This window comes from Phycodurus eques, chromosome 16 (genome assembly GCF_024500275.1).
Source record: "Phycodurus eques isolate BA_2022a chromosome 16, UOR_Pequ_1.1, whole genome shotgun sequence".
Lineage (NCBI taxonomy): Eukaryota > Metazoa > Chordata > Actinopteri > Syngnathiformes > Syngnathidae > Phycodurus > Phycodurus eques.
The window spans coordinates 16,937,928-16,959,376 of record NC_084540.1 but is presented as its reverse complement, the minus strand read 5'-3'; the positions used below and the strand labels follow the sequence as shown (position 1 = coordinate 16,959,376).

Here is a 21,449-nt window from a genome sequence, read left to right as displayed (position 1 = left end):
TAGTCTGGTTAGGAAAAGTAAAAGCGCACTCACCGACTTTTGTTTCTGTTTAGCCGGACCGCCTACAGAAGCATTCCACAGAACATGCCAGAGGACACACAAAAACACAGACAAGAGCATAGTTAGTCATTGGCAGGTTAGCATTATGGGGAGGGTGTGTACTACCACTGGGTGTACAGCGCCTTCCTATTAGAGTTTCAGGCAGCTGTGAGGTGTTAGTGGAGGCATCTTGGAAGAGTTATGGGCCGAGAGGGGCGCAAATGCAGGCAGGTGGGAGGAAAAAGGGAGGGAGGAGCATTGGTGAAGGCGAGAAGCATCCAGGAACACCCCCTAATCCCAAAGTCCAGTCCCATCACTCCCTAGTGTTACCTTCTTGAAGAAGGGCAGCCGGTGCGTGTTGGCCTGAGGCGAGGTCACGCTGCCGGACATGCCCTTGGGGGAGCGAGGGTCCCCCTGCGACTCAGGGAGCTCCTCGGCATCAAGGCCCAGGGGGTCAACGTCATAGGTCACCGTGGGCATGTCCACGTGCGCTGATTGGTATGGGGGCACAGGTGGGGGTGCAGAGGAAAAGAAGCGAAAGAGCAGACAGTGACAGAAATAAGGAAAAGAGGGGGGAAGATAGAAGACAGGATGTGAAATGCATCAGAACGGAAGCACCAAAGGGAAAAGTGGGGATGACATTGACAGGAGTGTGAAGAAGAAAATGTCATTTTGTCACGAGAAAACGCAATGCTGCATGAATGTGTGGCGTTGAGTTATTTTCATAAACTGTAATTCAATAAATAATGGTAACGATGTACACCGCTGAATTTAATTTTGAAAATCACTTAATTTGAGTGCTATGATTATTTGAATTATTAGCAGTTACCATTCAAATGGTAATAATTGTTTCTCAAGAAATGTTTTTTATTTTTCCACACTTTTCACGCCAAAATGTCTATCGTTATGTATCCCAAATGAATGAATGATTTGCGACATGTTTTCTGAAGATGCTAATTACATCTCTTCATATGCCTTTTCCATGAAAACTAACACAAATGCATCTTAGTGTCATAAAAGCTTGGTTCTTTTAATAGCCTCACATTCTGTTCTTTCATCGAGTTTCAATCCGTTGAGCGGTTGTGCTTCTATTATGCGCGATAACAAACGTGTGACAGTATAAAGATTAAAAATCCCGGAGATTATTTTGTGTTAATGCTGAAAGATCTAATCACTGGGCGTGAATGCAAAAGAATAAGTATTCCAGCAATTGTTGAATATCGTGGGCATGAGTGTGAATCCTTGTCGCAGCATTCGCACTATTAAATGAGAGCCATTGATGTGGCGACAAAATGGCAGAGGAGAGCTTTAATTAAAGCAACAAAAGCTTGAGTGACGTCAGCAGAAAATGGAGACAGAAGAAGGAAGTTATCGATCGAGGAATGGACAGGGGTCTTCGTGTCAGAACCACATGATTTAACACGGGGGTGGGAAGTTCTGTTTCCAGAAAGACCTCCTGACCTGGTGGTCCGCTGATTGATGTTGTGATTGGTCAATTATGCTCCTCATGTGCAAATGTACACACACATTTTTGACCTCACCTGTACCAGGTGGGGTGGGCCTGCGCGTTCCCGTGGCAACATCCAGGCTAGAGCTTCCTCCGGATTTACTACAACAGGACACAAGGACATATGTTAGCTTGTCAAAACTCATGGTTTCATCGTTCGCCCCCAAGCTCTAAATCGCTTATTTTTATGCATCCATTTTTCATGGGTTTTACAAACGGGCAAGTCCGAAATTAGACGAAGATCACTGACTCCGTGCATAATGCTTGGCTGTAAGGCTGAAAACTAGCCTGCTCCGCGGCGTAAGGCGGAAATCTGTTCTAGGCAGAGATTCTGCCGCCACAACCTCGATCATCCAATCACAAATCGAATAGAGTTTATGATTGACGTTGTAAAAAAAAAAAAAAAAAAAAAAAAGGAAATACTTTTATTTTTACAAAAAATTCTATTTACATTATGCATTTAATTTATTGAATTGTAGCGTCTCTTTAATTAAGACACTGTTAATGTCGGCGTAATCACGTCGAAATAGCTTTTCACATAGATACTCTATGAACCAGAGGTGTGACCCAAGTCATCAGTCTCAAGTCAAGTCAGTCTCAAGTCTTTGCCTTCAAGTCCCGATTCAGGTCTCAAGTCGAGACAGGCAATTCCCGAGTCAAGTCCTACACTGATTTTCGAGTATATCAAAATATATCGAAAGAAATATATAATTTTTTTATAATAATATAAATTATTATTATAAAAATAATATATTATATATATTATATAATATATTAGATATTGTATTATAAAATATAAATATATATATATATTTTATAAATATTTTATATTTATAAAAAAATATATATATTAACATATATTTTTATTAAAATACAAATATATTTTAATATATATATTTAATCAGCAATTATCTGGCGTGAGGTTAGCTAGCTAACCCTAGACCCCGAAAATGCATCTTCCCTTTGAATAGTCCACTGGCGTGGCTGCTTTAAAACTCCTCCTTCTGGGCCATGAGCATGTACACAACACGCTGAGAAAGGTGTCTTAACGAGGAGGGCAGGGGAGTCAGACATTACGCCCAGTGTAATGGACTGGCGTGGCCGCTTTAGAGCGCCTTGTTGTCGCAACGTGGAGAAGCCCTGTGATGATCCAGTGGAATATTTTCAGCCCACTTCAGGATTTAAAGTGGATATATTTTAACTACTGTATGCGAAGGCATGAGAAAGATGCTAGATGAAGTAGCATCCATTTTTCCAGGTCATAGTAGTCGTATTTGATTGACAGTCGAGCAGGGGCGTGGTTTAATGGGTCTAAACGTATGCCCCATGATAAATTGGGGTACATTCTATAGTTTCTTGTATTTATCATAATGCCGACCTGGAGCTGAGTCGGTTCTGCCTCATCCTCTGTTCCTGTAGAAGGCGGGTGTTCTCCAGCTTGACCGGGCTGGGGATGAAGCCCACCTCGCAGCCCTCCTTCACCAGACGCCCGATCCACCAGTCGTTGTTGTATTTCTGCGCGCGTGAAACAGACAGCCAGAAATGACTAAACGATCATCGACCGCAGGTTGAAGCAAACAAACCTCTTTAATGTGTAGGAAGTCTTTGGCTTCGAAGGATATGGCCATGCCCTGCACAGGAACGTCGTCGCTGGGGCCCGGGTTGTAGCCCACATTTGTCCGCACCGCAAAGGCGACAGGTTTAGTCTGGACAAAAATAATAAGCGTTTAACAATGGTACAAACATAAACAGAGCGACAGAGGTGGCAAAAGTACTCACACTCTGCTGAAAAAAGATTTCTGTAAAAGTACTGAACCAACTCCATTACTTACCGTAAGTAAAACCCCCCCCCCAAAAAGTACTGACTTTTACGTAATAAGTAAAAATTCATTACATACAGTACAACTTGACAAAACGCACAAAATAGTTCCTTTCTTAATTAACTGACCCCCCAAAAATTGAAGGCAAGAATACTTTGATGTGCCAGCACTCGTCAAAACATGGTACTACTTAATATGGGGAATATTTCATCAACATAAGGGAGCCACCATGTTCGGTGGAATCGTCATCGGCTGCAGACTGGTAGTGGATTGAATCATTCAATCTTGCGTACGACATGGCTGACATGGAAAACATGGCAACGGCCATCAGAGGAAGTGTAGCGAAGAGTAAAAGGGTTGCACATCAACTTCTTGACGTGAAAGAGATCCGCAAAAAGAAATATAGATCGGCTCACAAGTCTGTAAGTACATGGAGATGATGCCGTTTACAATCATGGTTTATTATGTACCTTTTGAACATGTAGTGAAATGGAATGCGTAGCTTGTTACTGTCCAATATTTACTAACCGCATGGTTTTCTGAGTAAATAAAGCGCGTCACATTCTCGTGAATTCGCACTCTCGCGAGATTGAAAAGACCTGAAAATGGCGGCCCCCGTAATCGAGTAGAAGCAATGTTTTAAAAGTATTTTTTTTTAGATTGAAGCGAACATATGCACATTTGAAATATAATAACGTTTTAACATCTTGGGTGCAGTTCCCCTTTAACTTACTTAGTGCTTAAAAAAATCATGTTGCATGATGTTATTTAAGAGCTCGCTAGTGTTGGCTGCACTTTTATGCTATCAAAACATGTTCCCAAAGATTTGTTTAGGTAAACCGAGTAACAAAAATGCAAAATTAGCTAGTCATAACAACTGAAAAATACACCTTACTTGTATTTTCTTTCAGATTAGACGGAGAATTCTTTTAACTTCCTGGTTTTTAGGCCAGCACAAAACACAACACATTAGCTACGAATCTTTCTTGTAGCCGACATAAAAAGTTCTCTTAAATAGGGCCATGTATGGGGAATAGCTTGCTTCTCCGAAACTGTTGCCGTCGTTGTTAATGCTCCCTGGTTCATGTTGCTCCATGTCGCTGCTGTCCATATATTTTTTTGCGCATTATAAGGCCACAACATCTCAACCGAGATCTCAACCGTGGTTGACTGCCTCTCTCGATTGTAATCTTTGTTAGATCGTGTCGTCATCTGCGAATGTTGAAAAAAAGTAACGAGCCTATTCTGACAAAGTAAACAAAAAGTAAAAAGTCAACCGGACCACTGACCTTTGCTTTCTCGAGCGTGGCGAGGGCCTGCCTGTCCGCCTCCTTCCTCAGGGCCTCGGGATCCTCCTCCAGGGAAACGTCGGAGTCCGACGGCCGGCTCGTGTAGGAGTCTGCCGAGCCCTGACGTGCAAGCAAAAGAGCGTGAGGGATGTTCCGTGTGCTTTTTTGCTGTTTGGCCATCTTTTCCAGTCTCCTGCCTGCTTGTGCATCCATATCGCGAACACTATGTGGCCGACATCGTCACTCATATTAAGAGCTGAAAGCTGACTCACTGTAATTTGAGGTGCTTTGGCCGTACAACAAAAGGTAGAGTAAGCCATGCAGATAAACCATCTTGGCTCAGGTAGACATCACCACTACACACACACACCTACACGCACAATGGCCCGAGGACTGGACACTTCATTAGGTACATCTGCACAGTCTGATGAGAGCAATACAAGCGCTGCATCAAGGGAGAATTACGAAGGTAATAATGCTCGGAGGAAAGGTAACCGAAACATTAAAAACACTCAGAATTAGGAATTGCAATTACATTCATTTACTTGTTTTTTACCGTGGAACCTCAATATAACGGATTAATATGGGTGGGGTGGAGGAGGGATAGGGCCGGTGGGGCGTTGTCCGTTATACATTGAAGCAAATTTTTTTTTTTTTCCTTTTGTGCCCATATGTTCCTGTAAAGTACAAAATTATTGTTTTGTACATTTTTGTGGCTTAAAATACACAGAACAGTTCAAAGTTATTGTCAATAAAAATAAAAAAGCTTGAAATTGTTTGACAAGTTTCAGTCAGTGTCAATCAAAAAAGTGTTACCCCTTTAAAGGTAGAATATTTGACATCGTATAAGTATTGGATTGTGCAGGTGTACCTATAGAAGTGTCCGTTGAGCACATATTTTTTATGCAGGGTAACTTGACTTATCACCACTGACCCTAATATAGACATTCGTCCCACCATGAAAGTGTCGAACCACTTGAGCAGTTAAACGGCGTGAACTTCTACTATGGAATGTTTAAGAGTCCAATTTATATTACTGTCTGCGTCGTTTTTTGTTTTTTTTTAAGTCACTCGGTGCTTTGTAGGTGGTGCTGACAAGAGTGCAGACAGCTGAGTGCGCCAAGCAGAACAAGTGAGTCATGAGGTGTGGGCTTCAAAAATAGAGGTGAGAGAGTGCAAAAGATGACATAGAACATATGTAATGACCACAATGATGTTCGATGATGTCAATGTTTTGAAGTCTAAAAAGTGGTACCTTGACTTAGGAGTTCAATTTGTGCAGTGACCAAGCTCGTACCTCCATTTCACCGTGTATCAAATCCATTTTCCCCATTAAAATGAATTTAAATGCCATTAATCTGTTCCAGCCCCCTAAAAACCCAACATTTTTTGGGACATGTTTTTAATAAAGACAGATAGCACCGTATTATAAAATATACATACACAAAGAGAATAACGCACAATAATCGTAAATAACGTAATAAACAAACGTAAATAAATAAACTGGTTTTCTCGGGTGTAATGAAGCCAACGGTCACACACACATGCATGCTGTACAAATTCCAATGAAGTTGAGCCCTTTTGTAAAATGTAATAAATAAGTAAATGAATAAATAAATAAAAAATAGAATACAATGATTTTGAAATTCCTTATAATCTGTATTTTAGTCGAATACACTACAAAGAATATGTTAATGTTCAAACTGATAAACTATAGTTATTTGTTGTTGCAAATATTCACTCATTTTGAATTTGATGGTTCCAAAAAAGCTGGGACAATGGCATATTTATCACTGTGTTACAACACCTTTCCTTTTAACAACACCCAATCAGTGTTTGGGAACTAATCAGACCACAGCACACTTTTCCACATCTCAAATGAACTTGGGCCCAGAGATCCTGGTGGCATTTCTGGGTGTTGTTAATATACTGTATGGCTTTCGCTTTGTAGAGTTTTAACTCCCATTTGTCAATGTCGTCACGTTCATCGGTTTGAACATTAAATATCTTGTCTTTATAGTATATGCAATTGAATATAGGTTGAAAAGGGGTTTCAAATCATTTTATTCTGTTTTTATGAACATTTTACACAACGTCCCAACTTCACTGGAAATGGGGTATGTACATTTCTGTGTTGATGTGTGTCTTTACGGGGGCGTGTCCGAGGAAGTGACAACAGGTGCCTGGAGTCAGTCTGGTCAGCTGCACGGTTAGTTGACTGTTAGCGTCTCCTCCGTGCTCCTCGTGAATGTTTTCATTTTGCATTTGTGACTTGACTTTTTGTCCCATTCAATAAACAAATTGCTGAAAGTCGCGGCTGTAGCACTCTTCTTTTCACTTCGCTTGAGTGGCGGCCTATCTAAAGCTCAAATTTTGGCTTGTGACACAAAGCAAAAAAATGGAAGATGGAAGGGAATTTAAAAAACTCACAAGTTGGGGCACACGTAAGTGAAGGTACCACTGTACTTGTCTTTCTCTTGTCCCGAACAGTCAACCATGTCCATATGCCATTGTGTTTGGTGGTAAAACAAACCATGTGACATGACTCTCTTTTTGGTCACTATAATGTACACAGTAAACTGGACAATCTAGCAGTTTACAGTTAAATGACTCTATTTTCATAGACGGCATAAATCCGGCAAGGCGGGCATAGTATATCTGCGTGGACACAGGTTAGACCGGGTGTTCGTAATTTCGCAGCGGCGCGTATTTAAAAAAAAAAGGGAGTCTTTGTGGACATGAACAGAGCCGACTTCAATCATGTCCAATCAAATTGGCTCCTCTCATTCGCTTTACATGTGGCACATTCACAGTCTCATAAGGAGAGGTTTCTGTGCGGAAGAGGACGATGCGTAACAGCAGTGATCTGTGCATTGTCACTGCTCTTGGCTGGTGAGGCAACAGACAATGAGAGCGGGCATCCTTATTAAATACAGTAGGAGGCAAAATAACAACAGTGTGTGTGTGTGTGTGTGTGTGTGTGCGTGTGTTAAATGTCCCGTGCTGCCTTTCGTTACGGTCCTCATCTCTCTTAGTGCAATTCCCTACTAAACGACAAACACCACAGTGTTGATTCTGGCTCAGCCACCTGTCGCATTGTGCCGCTCCGCAGACTCGCATGTAGACACTCCCTGTTGCCGGGGCGACGGCACTCTCGCTAACTCCTGGTGTTCCTCCACACATACACGCAGACACACCATCCCCACTTCCTGTTTCATCTCGGCGAATGTAATGAGGACGGCACCAGCCGCCCCCACTGACCAGCTCTGACTCATCCTCTGGGAGCATCCCGACAGCAAGGGAAGTTCAACAGAGATGTTAATGGCTGACCTTGGAGGGGGAGGAGGGGTTGAATTGTACCAAAATAAAAGGCGCGGGGATGACGTCTGAAATAAGTTACAAATATTTGAGTCACACAGCTTGTAAAAAAATAAATGGAATGAGGCGGCCAGCCATCCATTAATTTTCTATAGCGCTTCTCCTCATTAAGGTCGCGGGTGAACTGCAGCCGACACTAGCTGACTTTGGGCGAGAGGCCGGGTACACCCTGACTCGTCGCCAGCCAATCGCAGGGCACGTAGACAAGCATTCACACTCACATTTAATGAACCTAATATGCATGTTTTTGGAATGTGGCAGTACCCAGAGAAAGGAGGCGGATACCTGAAGAATTAAACAAAGCAAAACCCTCCATGGACTCAACCAATCAGACGTTAAAGCCTTTTTAAATCTTCTTCCTCTCTCCCCCTTTTGTCTTTACTTCCTCATGTCACTGGGGTTGTGTCTCTAAATTAGCCGCTTGCTTCACTTCACATACAGCTCCCTGTTCAAAATAGCTGCAAGTCACGTGACGGTCCAGCTGCCTCCCCATTGGCTGCTTGAGACCCCTGCGGTGTCATAGTAACCACCTCAGCCTCATCCGTGTGGAGGAGGAGAGGGGAACCTTGAGGTTAGTTGTGAATGTATTTGAATGTGTTTGAAATAATCAATCACGCTAAATATGGTTTAATGCTTTTGAACATCAACATGGAGAATGTAGAAAAGGGGAGGTAGACTGTCAGACAAGTCCGCATGCATTGTCATGCATTCGCACCTCAGCGTTGATACTGAATAATTCAGTGGGGGCAGGGAGATAGGCAGGCTAAGCAAAGGTGGCACGTGGCAAATGGACAAAGAGCTTTGACTAATGAGGGTCAAGAAGCATCATCGCCGTTCAACGAAGAAAAATGAGTTTATGGTCCCTACGGGCACTTGGTCTGGAATCCGTGGAAACGAGTTTAAGGGAACAGGCAGAACGTCAACCCGAAAGTTTAGAAGGTTGGATTGAAAAAACTATAGGAGGGAAAAGATGGGGCCGTGCCAAGGAATCTCCTGAATCCCCCTCTATAGATCTCTACATCTCTAAATCTTTGCTTCCTTCTCATACAAAATACTTTAGAGAGTTTAAGGTACCAGACAGTGTGCAAACTGGAGGTATAACACTCAGTGATTGGACCACTTGACGGTAGACATTTGGTCCAAGTCTTCATGTCTCAAGTCCTTATTCATTCAGTCCCAGTCTAAAGCAAGTCCGAAGGCATGCGGTCCTGGCCTTGAAGTCTTTAAACAAAGTCTCACGGTTTTTGAGAGACGATGTTTAAAGCAACTCTCCAGTCCAAGTATAAGTTAGCAGTCATTTACACCATATTGTATCTAAACGCATGCGATCAATGTCTGAAGCAGTCACTTAGTCCAAGTCTGGAGGTTTTTCGTCCAAATCGCTAGCAAGTCAATTGTGAATAGATTTTGTTGTCCTTTAACTCTGTTTTCTGGAGAGAATAGTCCAGTACAAGTTGATGCAAGCGTTGAGGCAACAAAATCTGAGTGTGGAGTTTACTGGATATGTGAGTCATGCATTCAAGTTCGTTTCCTCTTAAATAAATACGAAAACAAAATTTCAGTGGCCACTTCAGTAGGTACACCTATACCCAAAAATATTTACAAGAGCTGTATAAAAAAAGCCAAATAAGGTTACAAAAATGCTGTGAACAGCTCTTGTACACCACAACAAACTGTAACCACAATGGTAAAAATATTGTTCAATGAATATCTCTCTGACAGTGTCGATAAAAACTGAGCATTACCTCTGTAAAGGCAGAATTTTGGATGCAACTACAGTATCTCAGACTAAGCCTTGCAGAGACAGATGAAGAATGCATGTAAAAAGCCAGCCGCACAAGTATTCTAAAAGCAATATAAAAAGGTATTATTAATAAGGCAACAGGAATCTAGAAAAGCTGTTAATAGTAAAACGGTGAATTGTGGGGGGGGGGGGTGTCATGTTTTAAAGCCATGATAACATTAAGTAAAGTTGAAATGTTGTCATATTTTGATTTTTAAAAATAATAATTAATTGAAGGTAGGAAGATCATAGGGGAAAATAACTCCCTGTCCCATAACCTTGACTTGCACCGTTAGTAAACTACTTCTATGGCAAGACATTTATCAAGTAGAATTTTGTAATTAAAAATATCTAGGAACGAATATTACATTGCACATTGTGCTTCAATTACTTAAGTGAGTTATAAAAGTAAAGAAATACTGAGTATTACAGTCTAGGCTTAAATTCTATGTAAAATGCATTCAATGAATAGTTGAATAGGTTGAGTTTCGGATGCTTTTATCACTCTGTACATAAAATCCTGAAGTTTACCCCCAAAATACACCATCAAGATCCTTACTGGTTGGTTCTATGCGTTAATAATGTGGAATGTATTCTCCTGAAATGAGCACAATGCTGTGCCGGAAGGCAGGCTGGTCAGTGCGCATAGTACTAAATGCAACCGGTGGGACTGGAAGTCTAAATTAAAAACACAGAGCCTTCCCAGCAGCTGTGACAGACCCAAAATGGAATTACAAAGCAAGCCCCTCGCCCAGAGATATGGTGCTATCAGGACGCAATGTGGCAAATTCATATTCCCCGCCCCCTCCCCCATTCCACAAGTTACATCTCAGAGCAAAAAAAGGTACCTGGCAAGGCCTGGGTACAAATACTGATAGACCAACAAAAGGCCACCGGAAAGTCTACAAGATTCTGAAGTGTCCTCTTACCACGACGGGCCGCTGAAGCCGCTCAGTCCTCTCCATGCCTCTTTTGCCACACTCTCCTCACCACAGCCGACCCGGAGGGGGGGTGGTGGTGGTGGGGGGGGGGTGGCAGTGCCTGAGTCCACAGTCTGTGTGTGTGTGTGAAGTACCAACTAGTGTGTATGGTTAACTTGACATGTCCACATGAGCAGAGAGAGATCCAGAAAATAGTGCAGTGTGTGTGAGAAAACCAGGAGACGCTCTCTTACCCTCCAAACCCTTTTAGGCCCACCCCACCCTACCCCCCTGTCCCGTATACCTCAACAACCCAAAGGAACGTGAACCTTGTGTAAAGGAAGGGAACTGGAGCCAGCGGGACGGGGGTCGGGTTGCAGGACTTGTGCTACATTTGCAAACTGGGGAAATATATTTAGCCGCGGGCCCATCAGGAACAGGGACGTAAGTGCGCTGGGGCCAAGGAGGAGGCTTGGTATGCAGCCGTCAGCCACCCAATGCCCCAGCTGACGTGGGACGGTACGGGGCAGTGCCCAGGGAAACCCCCCTCCCCTCTGCGGCTCACTCACTCATTCTGACGCTTCTGATCTCTTACCGACACACAGAACCTTGTCCGGGACCGCTTTGAAAGCAAATGGCTACGGACAACCTTGACAGACATGAGACTAAAGACCATTGGTCAAAGTCTCGAAACATTTTGTCCGAATGTAAAGCAATTCTAAAACCATTTGGTCCAATTTTCGTCTTTTGGTGTGCCAAAGTCATATGGCTTAAGTCTTCTCTCCAAAGTCTAAGCAAGTCTTAAGTCTGTAATTTTGTTATAAGTCCAGAGTAATTTTGTCTTCAGTTATTCAGTCCCAATCTAAACCCAACTCAAGTTCCTGGAGAAAGTCTTTAGTCCTTAGGCCCAAGTCCAAAGTAATTTTGTCCAGGTCTCGGGCAGGTCTTAAATCATGTAATCCAAATCCCAGCTCAAATCCCAAGCCATTTGTTCCAATTTTAAAGCAAGTCTTAAAATGTTGATTCCAAATCCAAAATCATCTGGTCCAAAGCATCTGCTCTAAAGAATGTCTGGAGTGATTTGGTCCAGGTCTAAACCCAGCTCAAGTTCCAAGTCATTTGTTCCAATTTGAAGCTAGTCTTAAATAATGGGGCCCAAGTTGAAAGGAGATCTAAAGCCATTTAGTCCAGGTTAAACCTAGCTCAAGTTTCATGTTTCCCAAGTCTAGAACAAACATTCGATCTTCTGGCCTAAATCTAAAGTCAGTCTTAAGTCATTAGGCCCGAGTCCAAAGTCATCTGGTCTAAATCAAGTACCAAGTATTTTAGTCCAAGTCTAAAGCAGATGGCAAGTCATCTAATCAAATCCAAATATAAAACTCAAGTTTTGTTTAATTGGGATCAATCCAACTTCAAGTCAAGTTGTCCAAGTGCAAAGCTATGTGGGTCGTGTCTAAAGCTGATCTTATAGTCCAGATTCAAAACCAATTGAAGTTCCAAGACACTTTTACTAGGTCCAAATCCAATGTCATCTGATCCTATTCCAATGTAGGTCTAAAAGCATATAGTCAGAATCTTAATCTCCAGATCAAATTCAAAATTGATTCGGTCAAACAGATTACTTGTCCTTTCACTAGTTAAAGAAGGGACGCATGCAAGCAGATAAGTCCACCAGAGGGCAACCTCTGACCCGATCTACAGCCACCTGTAGTTGATGACAACACAGTCAGCAGGCGAGGGTGTAAGAATGGTGATCCACCAGTTGGTCAGACTGCAGCAATCGGAACACTGCTGGGATTCATATGTCAACACTGACAGCAACACCACACAACCCTCTAGACCAGTGGCTCTCAAACTGGGTCCTCTCTGTTCCACAGCCATGTTTTAATTGGAAGCAGAACATGTCAGCTAGCAACCATGGATAAATATTGAATTTAATGAATAATTAGATTGAAATGTTGGGGGGGGAATAAATTACTATGACATGTAGGGTGCACATGGTAGTTACTGTATGTTTATTTGCCATTGGTGGGTCCTTGGAAAAAATTCTCCTGTGTAAGAGGTCCCTGACCCCAAAGGTTTTGAGAACCCCTGCTCTAGACATGGCAACCAAGACCTGATTTGGACTCATTTTCCCTGGATATATAACCACAGTCAGCCAACTGAAGCTGCAACTGCCCCTGATAAGTCTTAAGTCATAAATGTCTGTAGAATGTTATTAACAACCCTGCCAGATTTGAATGATTAAGATAAAAGGCCAAGTATAGAAAATGAGGCTTCAAAATCCTGAAAAATCAGACCATTCTCTTCACTGTAGAACCCTGTGATCATGTCCGCTGAACGAGCTGAAACCACGCCCCACTCAACTGTCAGCTATCACTATATGTCTGAGATCTTTCTTATGCCTATACACGTCATGTTTGAGCCAGGAAAATATACATGCTTAAAGCTTCCGGTGGCTGGAATACATCCCACCGAGTCGTCGTTTGGCTTTGCGCACCCGACGAGAGGCGCGAGCCACCAATTAGCTCGCGAGCTAACAGGCTTCCAGAGCTACCACCGCAGACGGGTGACGGACTTGTCCGCTGCGTCACCTCCTCGTTGTTGTATCGGTGTGTAGGTCTACAAAACAGAGACACTTTAGGGAAACGCAATCGTTTCTTAACACGGCAGCACACATTATTCAGCCTCGTGCTCAAACTATATGACAGATAGACAGATATTTGAGCACATACTTCCTGCTAATTATAAACCAACAACACTTTGCTTAACACAAAATACATAACACTTGAGAATTTAAATAACGACACCGAGCTGTTCTGTAAATTGTGGCTTCCAGGGAAGATGCACTTTCGGGGTGTAGGCATAGCTAACTAGCGAACTGCACACGGTTGCGGCACAAATTCTATCTTTTAGTGGGGGAGGAGTGACTCATGCCGGTGGCCCAACTACATCACTGGGCAGCTCAGCTTCTTATATAAGGACGGAGGGGCGACTCATGCCAGTGCATCACCGGACCTGTTTTAGCCACAGCCAAAAAAATCTGGAAAACTGAAATAGTGAAAAACTGTTTTAGCCACAGCCAAAAAAATCTGGAAAACTGAAATAGTGAAAAACTGTTTAAGGCTAGAGTTCAGGACTATGGAGTTCTCATTCTATGCACGTTTTCAAAAATGATCTTCAAACTTCAATGTGTTTAGAAACAAATCTCAGAATTCACTTTACAGGGTCTTTAAATCAACTGAGTCTTCCGGCCTAAATGAATGTGACTGTTCTGATACTATCATCAGTGTAACAGTTGTACAAAATCACATCCCCTTCCATCTATGTCACTGCCCAGGAAAGCACAGCACACATCGGCAGCGCCCGCGGCAGACAGTCATCTTCATCTTCATCGTGTTTTTGTTGAACTTGATACGCGAACGAGGCTACGCAAACACGTAGGTCGCAGTGGCGCCCACGCACACAAACAGAGCCCCATCGAAGCACCGTCTCCCTTGCATCTCCATCCCACTGTGGCTGCGCACACGGGGAGATTCAGTGGCTCGGTTGCCATAGAAACCAGGCCCTGGTATACCAGCCAGCTCCGCCGACGGTTGATTGTGTGTCTCTGTGCATGTGTGCGTGTTTGAATGAGTATGGTCTTGCGTAGGTGTGTGGGAGACTGTAATGCATATACGGGGCCTCACTTCGAGCAAAAAGAAACGGAAAAATAAGGTGAATGTATAAAACCTGTAGGGCACCTACAAGCTTGTTGGTGGTAGTGTTTTTCAAATGAAAAGGCAGGAAGTCATGTGCATGCAAAAGCAACGCGCAGCGGTATAAACCCGAACTATGATGACATTTCACAACTCACAGTGAAATGTCATTTGATCCAAGTCCCAAGTTATTAGTTTGAGGTCTAAAGCTTGATCCAAGCCTCAAACAAGATCTAAGTAAATTAGACCAAAGCAGGTCTAAAGTCATCTACTCAAATTACAAAATCAACCTAAGTTCCAAGGCCTTTGTCAGCATATAATGTAATTCCAACAAACTTACTCCAAATGAGGCAGTTCAAAGGTAACCGATTCAAAGTCTAACACCAAGGTTAGTTCCAAAACATTTAGTTCTAGTCCCCAACAACTAAAGTAATGAGTCCAAAGTCCAAGGTCATTTCATCCAAATCTAAAGAAATCTAAAGTCATTCGTTAAATTAGTCCAAATGGTCCAAATTTAAAACCAACCCGTGCTCCAATTAATTTCATCTAAAACATGACAAGAGCCTTGAGGCCTTAAGTAATTTGGTCTAAAATCTGAAGGTCGAGTCTATTGAGTCTGGAAGAATAGTTGTGCGGCCAAGTCTAAAGCAAATTCCAAATAATGCAGTCTAGCTAACGCAGGTCTAAAGTCATGTAGTTATAAATTCTAAAGCCAACATAAGTTCTAAGTCTAAAACAAGTCTAAAGTCATACCTACCCAGTCAGAAGTTATTTTATCTGAGTCAAAACTCAAAAGGAACTCCTGAGCCATTGGGTCAAGGTCTTCAGTCTTTTTGGTTTCAAGCAAATTCATTTGATGTTAGTGGGAAGTAAGCCTAAGGTCATTGGACCCAAGTTTAAAAACGCTTGGCCCCAGACTAAATCAATTGCAAAGTTATTGTCTTGAAGTCTAACGCTAATGGAAATTCATTTCGTCTTCTTCTTCTTTTCCTTTCGGCTTGTCCCGTAAGGGGTCGCCACAGCGTGTCATCCTTTTCCATGTGAGCCTATCTCCTGCATCCTCCTCTCGAACACCCACTGCTTTCATGGCTTCCCTCACGACATCCATCAACCTTCTCTTTGGTCTTCCTCCAGCCCTTTTGCCCGGCAGCTCCATCTTCATCATCCTTCAACCAATATACTCACTCCCTCTCCTCTGGACGTGTCCAAACCATCGAAGTCTGCTCTCTCCAACTTTGTCTCCAAAGCATCGAACCTTGGCTGTCCCTCAGATGAGCTCATTTCTAATTTTATCCAACCTGGTCACTCCTAGGGAGAACCTCAACATCTTCATTTCCGCCACCTCCAGCTCTGCGTCCTGTTGTCTCTTCGTTGCCACTGTCTCTAAGCCGTAGTTAAAAGTTATGGCAGGGGCCACATTAAATGCGCCGAAGGGCCAGATTTGGCCCACGGGCCTTGAGTTTGACACCTGCGCAGAAGCGGGATGTTACCTGTCGGACGAAGCTGTTGGACGTGGTGTCGGAAGAGGTGCTTCCATCGGAGCGTTTGAAGCGGCTCTTCCTCTTGGCGTACTTGCCCTGAGGAAAGAGAGGTGGGTGGGTGTGGGTTTGAAGAAGAAAAAAAAAATAAAAATGTTGGCCTCCACACAGTCATTTATCTTAACAGATCATTCTGAAAGCTCCGGCCGGCCGCTGTGGCCGCACGCAAGCACACACGAAGGCACACAAACACAATTCATGAACAAGTCAGGCGACTCCTCATTTTTCATGTTCTGTTGCAACCCTTCTAATCAGATTGTCGGACCTCTGCCAAATTGGTTCTATCCGGGTTGGGCAGAGGCCGCTCATTACATTAGGAGCCCACCCTGCCTACATCGCCATGGTTACGCAATGCCGACTAATCACGTTTGCGCGGAGACAGGTGGGTTTTCTTGTCAAGAGAGGAGCCCGCCGAACACAATGTGCGCTTGTATTACACACACCGGACACTCGAAGCACACATTAGAAACAGCTCTCGGTATGATGCAGTGCTCTTCTACGCCACTACAACCACAATAAAGATTGTTTTTGTTTTTTAAATAGCCTCTGAAAACATATATACAGTATATTTATATTTTTAAATGTTTTCTGCACCAGCAAATGCATATTTCTTGCCATGATGTCCAAAAAGTTAAATAAAAATTGTACCTCAACAATTTTGAAAAAGTGATTTAGAATTCAATGCAAAGGTAATGTTAAATACAACTGAACCGTACGACATAAATCGAAGTTTCTATTTTTTGATAGCTTTTTAGCAGGTAGTATTTAAAAAAATGCATGCGTGGTGCAGGCAGGTATGCACTATGGAGGGAAGGATGGCGTGGCTCCTTGTCAGTGGGGAGGGGAAGAGAAGAAAAGGGCAGGGAAATGCCAGCGACAGGAAGTGCAGGGGCTTCCTGTTGGTAAACGTCCCATCAGATTAAAAGTCGTATATAATTGAAGAGGACGAGAGCAGGGGTGTTTATTTAAGTGGAAGCGTGGCGGGGTAAGTTTCATTTCCTGGCCCCTGGTTGATATCTTGAAATCAATTCAATTCGTTTCATGGTAGTTAGACGTAATTCCTATAATTCCGATTGTTCGGCTGGGTATCGGGCACAAAATAGCCAGGTCAAACTTTGAGTTTGAAGATCATACCGTTTGATGTCAAAGTAGTTGCTAACTCGAGTAGTTGCTCCTTTTGACATCCAAATGTCGACAAATGTTTTTCAAAAGATCAAATGCAAGAACAAAGTTTTTTTCGACATATCAGACGCAAGCTGGCCAACTCTTCAAATTAGAGTAAAACAGTTCAACTTCATTATTTCTCAACATATCTCCACGACCGTCTCATTTCGTCTGCTACTCGGGGAAGCCCTTCTCTGATTGGCTGACCAGTTTCAGTTCAAAATATCCACCGATCGCTCAAATGGGCCGAAAGTCTGAGACGTCTACGTGTCAAATTGATGTTTCTGAAACTTAAAAAATATTATTGGTGAGAAAAGCAGTGTGGGCAGTAGAATAGGTCATTTTCTTTCGGAATCAATTGTTTTTTTCGTGAATTTATTTATTATGGAGGATTTTAGAGGCATTTGAAGCACTCAGCTCGTGTGTTTTTTTTTTTTTTTTTTAGAAAAATTCTACAACGATGGCGGCCACTTGTCGTGTTGTCATTTGATGTCATGTTCCTCAATAGAATAAATCCAAATCATCCTAAATATGAAATAACAAATCAATAGTGAAATACAAAAATAGAAACGATATCATCAAAGAAATAAAATTTGAAGTTGTTTAAATTTTAATTTGTGAATGTGCTCGTAACTCAAAACACGTGCATCTCAAATCATTTTTTTCCCCCACTGAAATGAATGGAAATGCCATTAATCTATTCCAGCCTTCCCTACAAATACTTTTTTTCAGCAGTTTTGATTGTCCATTGCGGTCCGACAAAAAAACAACAACAACAATAAAAGGCACAGAAATGACTTAATTTTAACAATAAAAACTAAATAAGCAGGTTTTGTCACAGTGCATCAATTGAAGGACCATGGTGCTGCCCTTTCTGGTGTGCCCGCCTTGGCCACCTGGGGGCAGTATAAGACAGACCGGCCGATTTGCTGTTCATTGAGGCATTACGACTCCTCTCGACTCGTCAGTACAGCACTATAATTAGTCGTACGCAAAAAAATAAAGAATATATGAATATGAAGTTGTTTTCCTCGTATCTGGAGGCACCATGCACTCTACTCCCAAATTTAATCTTTGTGTGTCAAACAAGTACACTATTGGTTTTTAGTGACTTCAGACTGGCTGACATTGCTGGAGGCAAAGGTGGAGCAAATTATGACTTAACATCTCACTCTTTTTCAAATTTTTAGGGATTTTCTCAGTGTCTCAGAACATATATATATATATATATTTTTGTGACATCAGACACAAGTTGAGACCAAAGTTCAAGGTTCCTGGAACACGGAGAACTTTAAGGGAGCTGAGAGGATGAGGAGGATGGGAGGAGTGGGAGTGAAGGCATGGTTGGAAGTGCTGATTTCTCTCTCTGCATGTGGAGAGACAATGAGTATGCTGAGCGTGGGTGTGTTTGTTCCAGTTCCCCCACCACCCCACCACCCCAACCCCCCTAAAAAAATAAGTTGTGTTATATTATGTTCCCACACTCAATCACCCAAAAAGGAAGGAACAGCCTATTTATGGCTGCTGTGAAGTGACACCATGGAGAAGTGAAGAGCATCAATACGCTCAGTGATGGAAGCAAAAATGGAACCAAAACACAATCACCCGGCAAAATACTAGGTACACCTGCACAATCTACTATCCTATTGGGATCTAATCTTATACGGCTAACTCAATACTTTAAAATATTTACAAATTAGGCATCCAACAGAGCTACTAACTTCATTTTTATCCATAAAAATATGAACATTTATTTTATCATACTGTTCCAAATTTTGATTGATTTTCTTATTTTCAACAACAACAAAATAATATATGTAACATATGTATATGTACTGTACTGTTATTTGTTATTTGATTTATTTGTACTGACATACCTGCTAACCTCATTTCAGCCAAGCTCATTTTCTCTGTAAAAATACTACAACATTGACTATACTATCCCAAATACTTATTGTTGTATCATTTTTTTAAATTTTGTACAAAGCAACGTTTATTGATTTTATTTTTAGATGATTACTGTTGTGTTCAATATTTTATTTTTCTGTTCCTATTTTTATTGTTCTATTATTTTTAAAATAACTGAAATCATATTTATTCTTTGACACTAAAAATAAAAATATATTATTACTATTATTATTACAAATATACAAAATATATTATTATTATTCGTAGTAGTAATTGTTATTATTTCTCCTAGTTGACCTAGTCGTTTAGCTTATTTTTTTTCAAGGAAACATTAGAAACGACATGCGCAATAATAAAGGGATGAAATTACAACTTCAAAAGTGAGCATTATCATCTTTGTAAAGACACAATCTTTGTTTGGGTGGCTGACTAAATTGTGCAGGTGTACCTAATATAGTGGCCTCCATTTATTTATTTTTGTTCGATCTTAATATGATTTTCTTTGCTATAAAATGTGTTTATAAGTGTCTGTTTTCTACAATCATGACACAGTATTGTGTGTGTAGTTATACAAAGGCGTGGCTTTGCATTGCATCCAATGGACATCCTTGCATCACTTATCGCATCACTGTGTCCACAAACGCTGCTTATTAACCACCAATCACCATCTGCTCACATGCAAAACAAACACACAAAAAAAAAAAACACATATATAATGTATATGAATCTAAATATATGAGAGGAAATTGGAAGTTAACCATTCTCCTTGGCAAATCAGCACATGAAAGCAAATAGGCAAGTGTCGAACAACCTGTTAATCTCTCTTGGAAAACACACGCACCATTCAATTTGTTGCCATAAAACAAGTACAGCCTAATTGTTTGTCATAAATATGTATATTTTTGCAATTTTTTTCTTCAAATCCTCTCTTGTCCTTACCTGTGATTGAGGATGGGGGTCGAACATGTCCATTTGGATCTCCTGAGTCGAGGTGGAAGGCGTCCTGGACATACTACTTTTCTGTACCATTGATTTAACTTTCGGCCCTTTATCAAAGACTGTTTTTTTTTTTTTAATTATTATTTTATAAATATTTTTTTACAATTTTTCTTTTGGGACGTGATGTGCTTACATCGGTGTCCACAGACTCATCTTTGTCTCTTGTCAGTGAGGCTCGCCTCGCCAGTGGCTGAGTGGAATGGCAACAGCTGCCTTCGCTGCCAACCTGCCGACGAGAGCGGAGAAAGGAAGCACCACGCCGCGAAGTTAGCGGAAGATTACGTCCTAGTTCCGGCTGTAGCCTTCAAAATAAATGAAAACGCGCTCAAAAATAGTAAAGGACTGCCGTAACGTGCGATTTACTAACTGGTACATGTAGCAGGAATATGATATATTTATCTATCTATCTATTTATCTATCTATCTATCATACATGTTTATAATCAGCTTTTCTTCATATAATCATACGGTGCGTAATGTACAACAATAAACTTGTGTTATGGGTTTGGCCTTATTTTAATCCTAAAAATCCATATTGTGCATTTGTATTTCTCGTGTCTTTCTTTTCTTAAGAAACTGTGATATCTGCCTTTATTTGTTTGTATTCTATAGTCCTTTTCTATTATTCTATTAACAACATTTATTTATGATTAAATGGCTATGGCCTTTTCTATTTTAACTCTAAAAATCTATATTGTATTATTGTACATTTTAATACTTACAAAAATGATGTCGTGGCACGGTGGGTGACTGGTTAGCACATCCGCCTCACAGTTCTGAGGTTTCAAATCTAGCCTTCGTGTCCTGTGTGTAGTTTGCATGTCTAACAATACTTTTAAATCTCATTTTAAAGGTATAAAATAGAATAGAATAGATTACACTAGATTAGCAAACATATGCTGGTATAGTTTGTAAAATGTCAAGAGCACCCCCCGAAAACTAAAGCAGAGCCACTCAGCTTGATGCTCTTATTTCGAAGGTACGTAACTCTAATTTCCGGTGTGATGTTTGTGACTTGTGATGTGGTTTCTCTCCCCCGCTGGGAGCCGAACAGCCCCGCCCCGCTGCACAGAGCTCATCGAGTGATGGGGGCGACCACACGTGCACAACAGGTAGTGGTAATATACGGTAGTAATAGCATTAATATAATCTAAACCAAATCAAAAATAAAATGTGTTCCTGAATGTAACAATTTATTACTATAGCTCACAATCATAAATTTAATGGCCACAATGCTAGGTACACCTGTAGCATTTCATCCTTAGTTATCGATGCTACAATGCAGTGGTGACGTGAGACTGAGTTTAATTTGTTCCTTGGCCACGCTCCTAACTCAAAATATCGTATCTCAAAGCATCTTGTCCCATTGAAATGAATGCAAATGCCAGTAATGCGTACCAGTCTTCC

General features: G+C 41.6%; 1 protein-coding gene across 1 annotated transcript in view; it reads right to left on the bottom strand.

The window, feature by feature from the left end:
• cacnb1 (calcium channel, voltage-dependent, beta 1 subunit) overlaps positions 1-20,055 on the bottom strand; it is a 37,417-nt gene extending 17,362 nt beyond the window's left edge. Inside the window, exons 1-7 of the mRNA XM_061700945.1 lie at positions 19,984-20,055; positions 15,925-16,011; positions 4,656-4,775; positions 3,130-3,252; positions 2,925-3,061; positions 1,581-1,648; positions 34-62 (exon numbers count right to left, since the gene is read on the bottom strand). Of these exons, the coding sequence (XP_061556929.1) occupies positions 34-62; positions 1,581-1,648; positions 2,925-3,061; positions 3,130-3,252; positions 4,656-4,775; positions 15,925-16,011; positions 19,984-20,055 (636 nt within the window). The remainder of the gene's footprint in view (positions 1-33; positions 63-1,580; positions 1,649-2,924; positions 3,062-3,129; positions 3,253-4,655; positions 4,776-15,924; positions 16,012-19,983) is intronic.
• Positions 20,056-21,449: the final 1,394 nt, after the last annotated feature.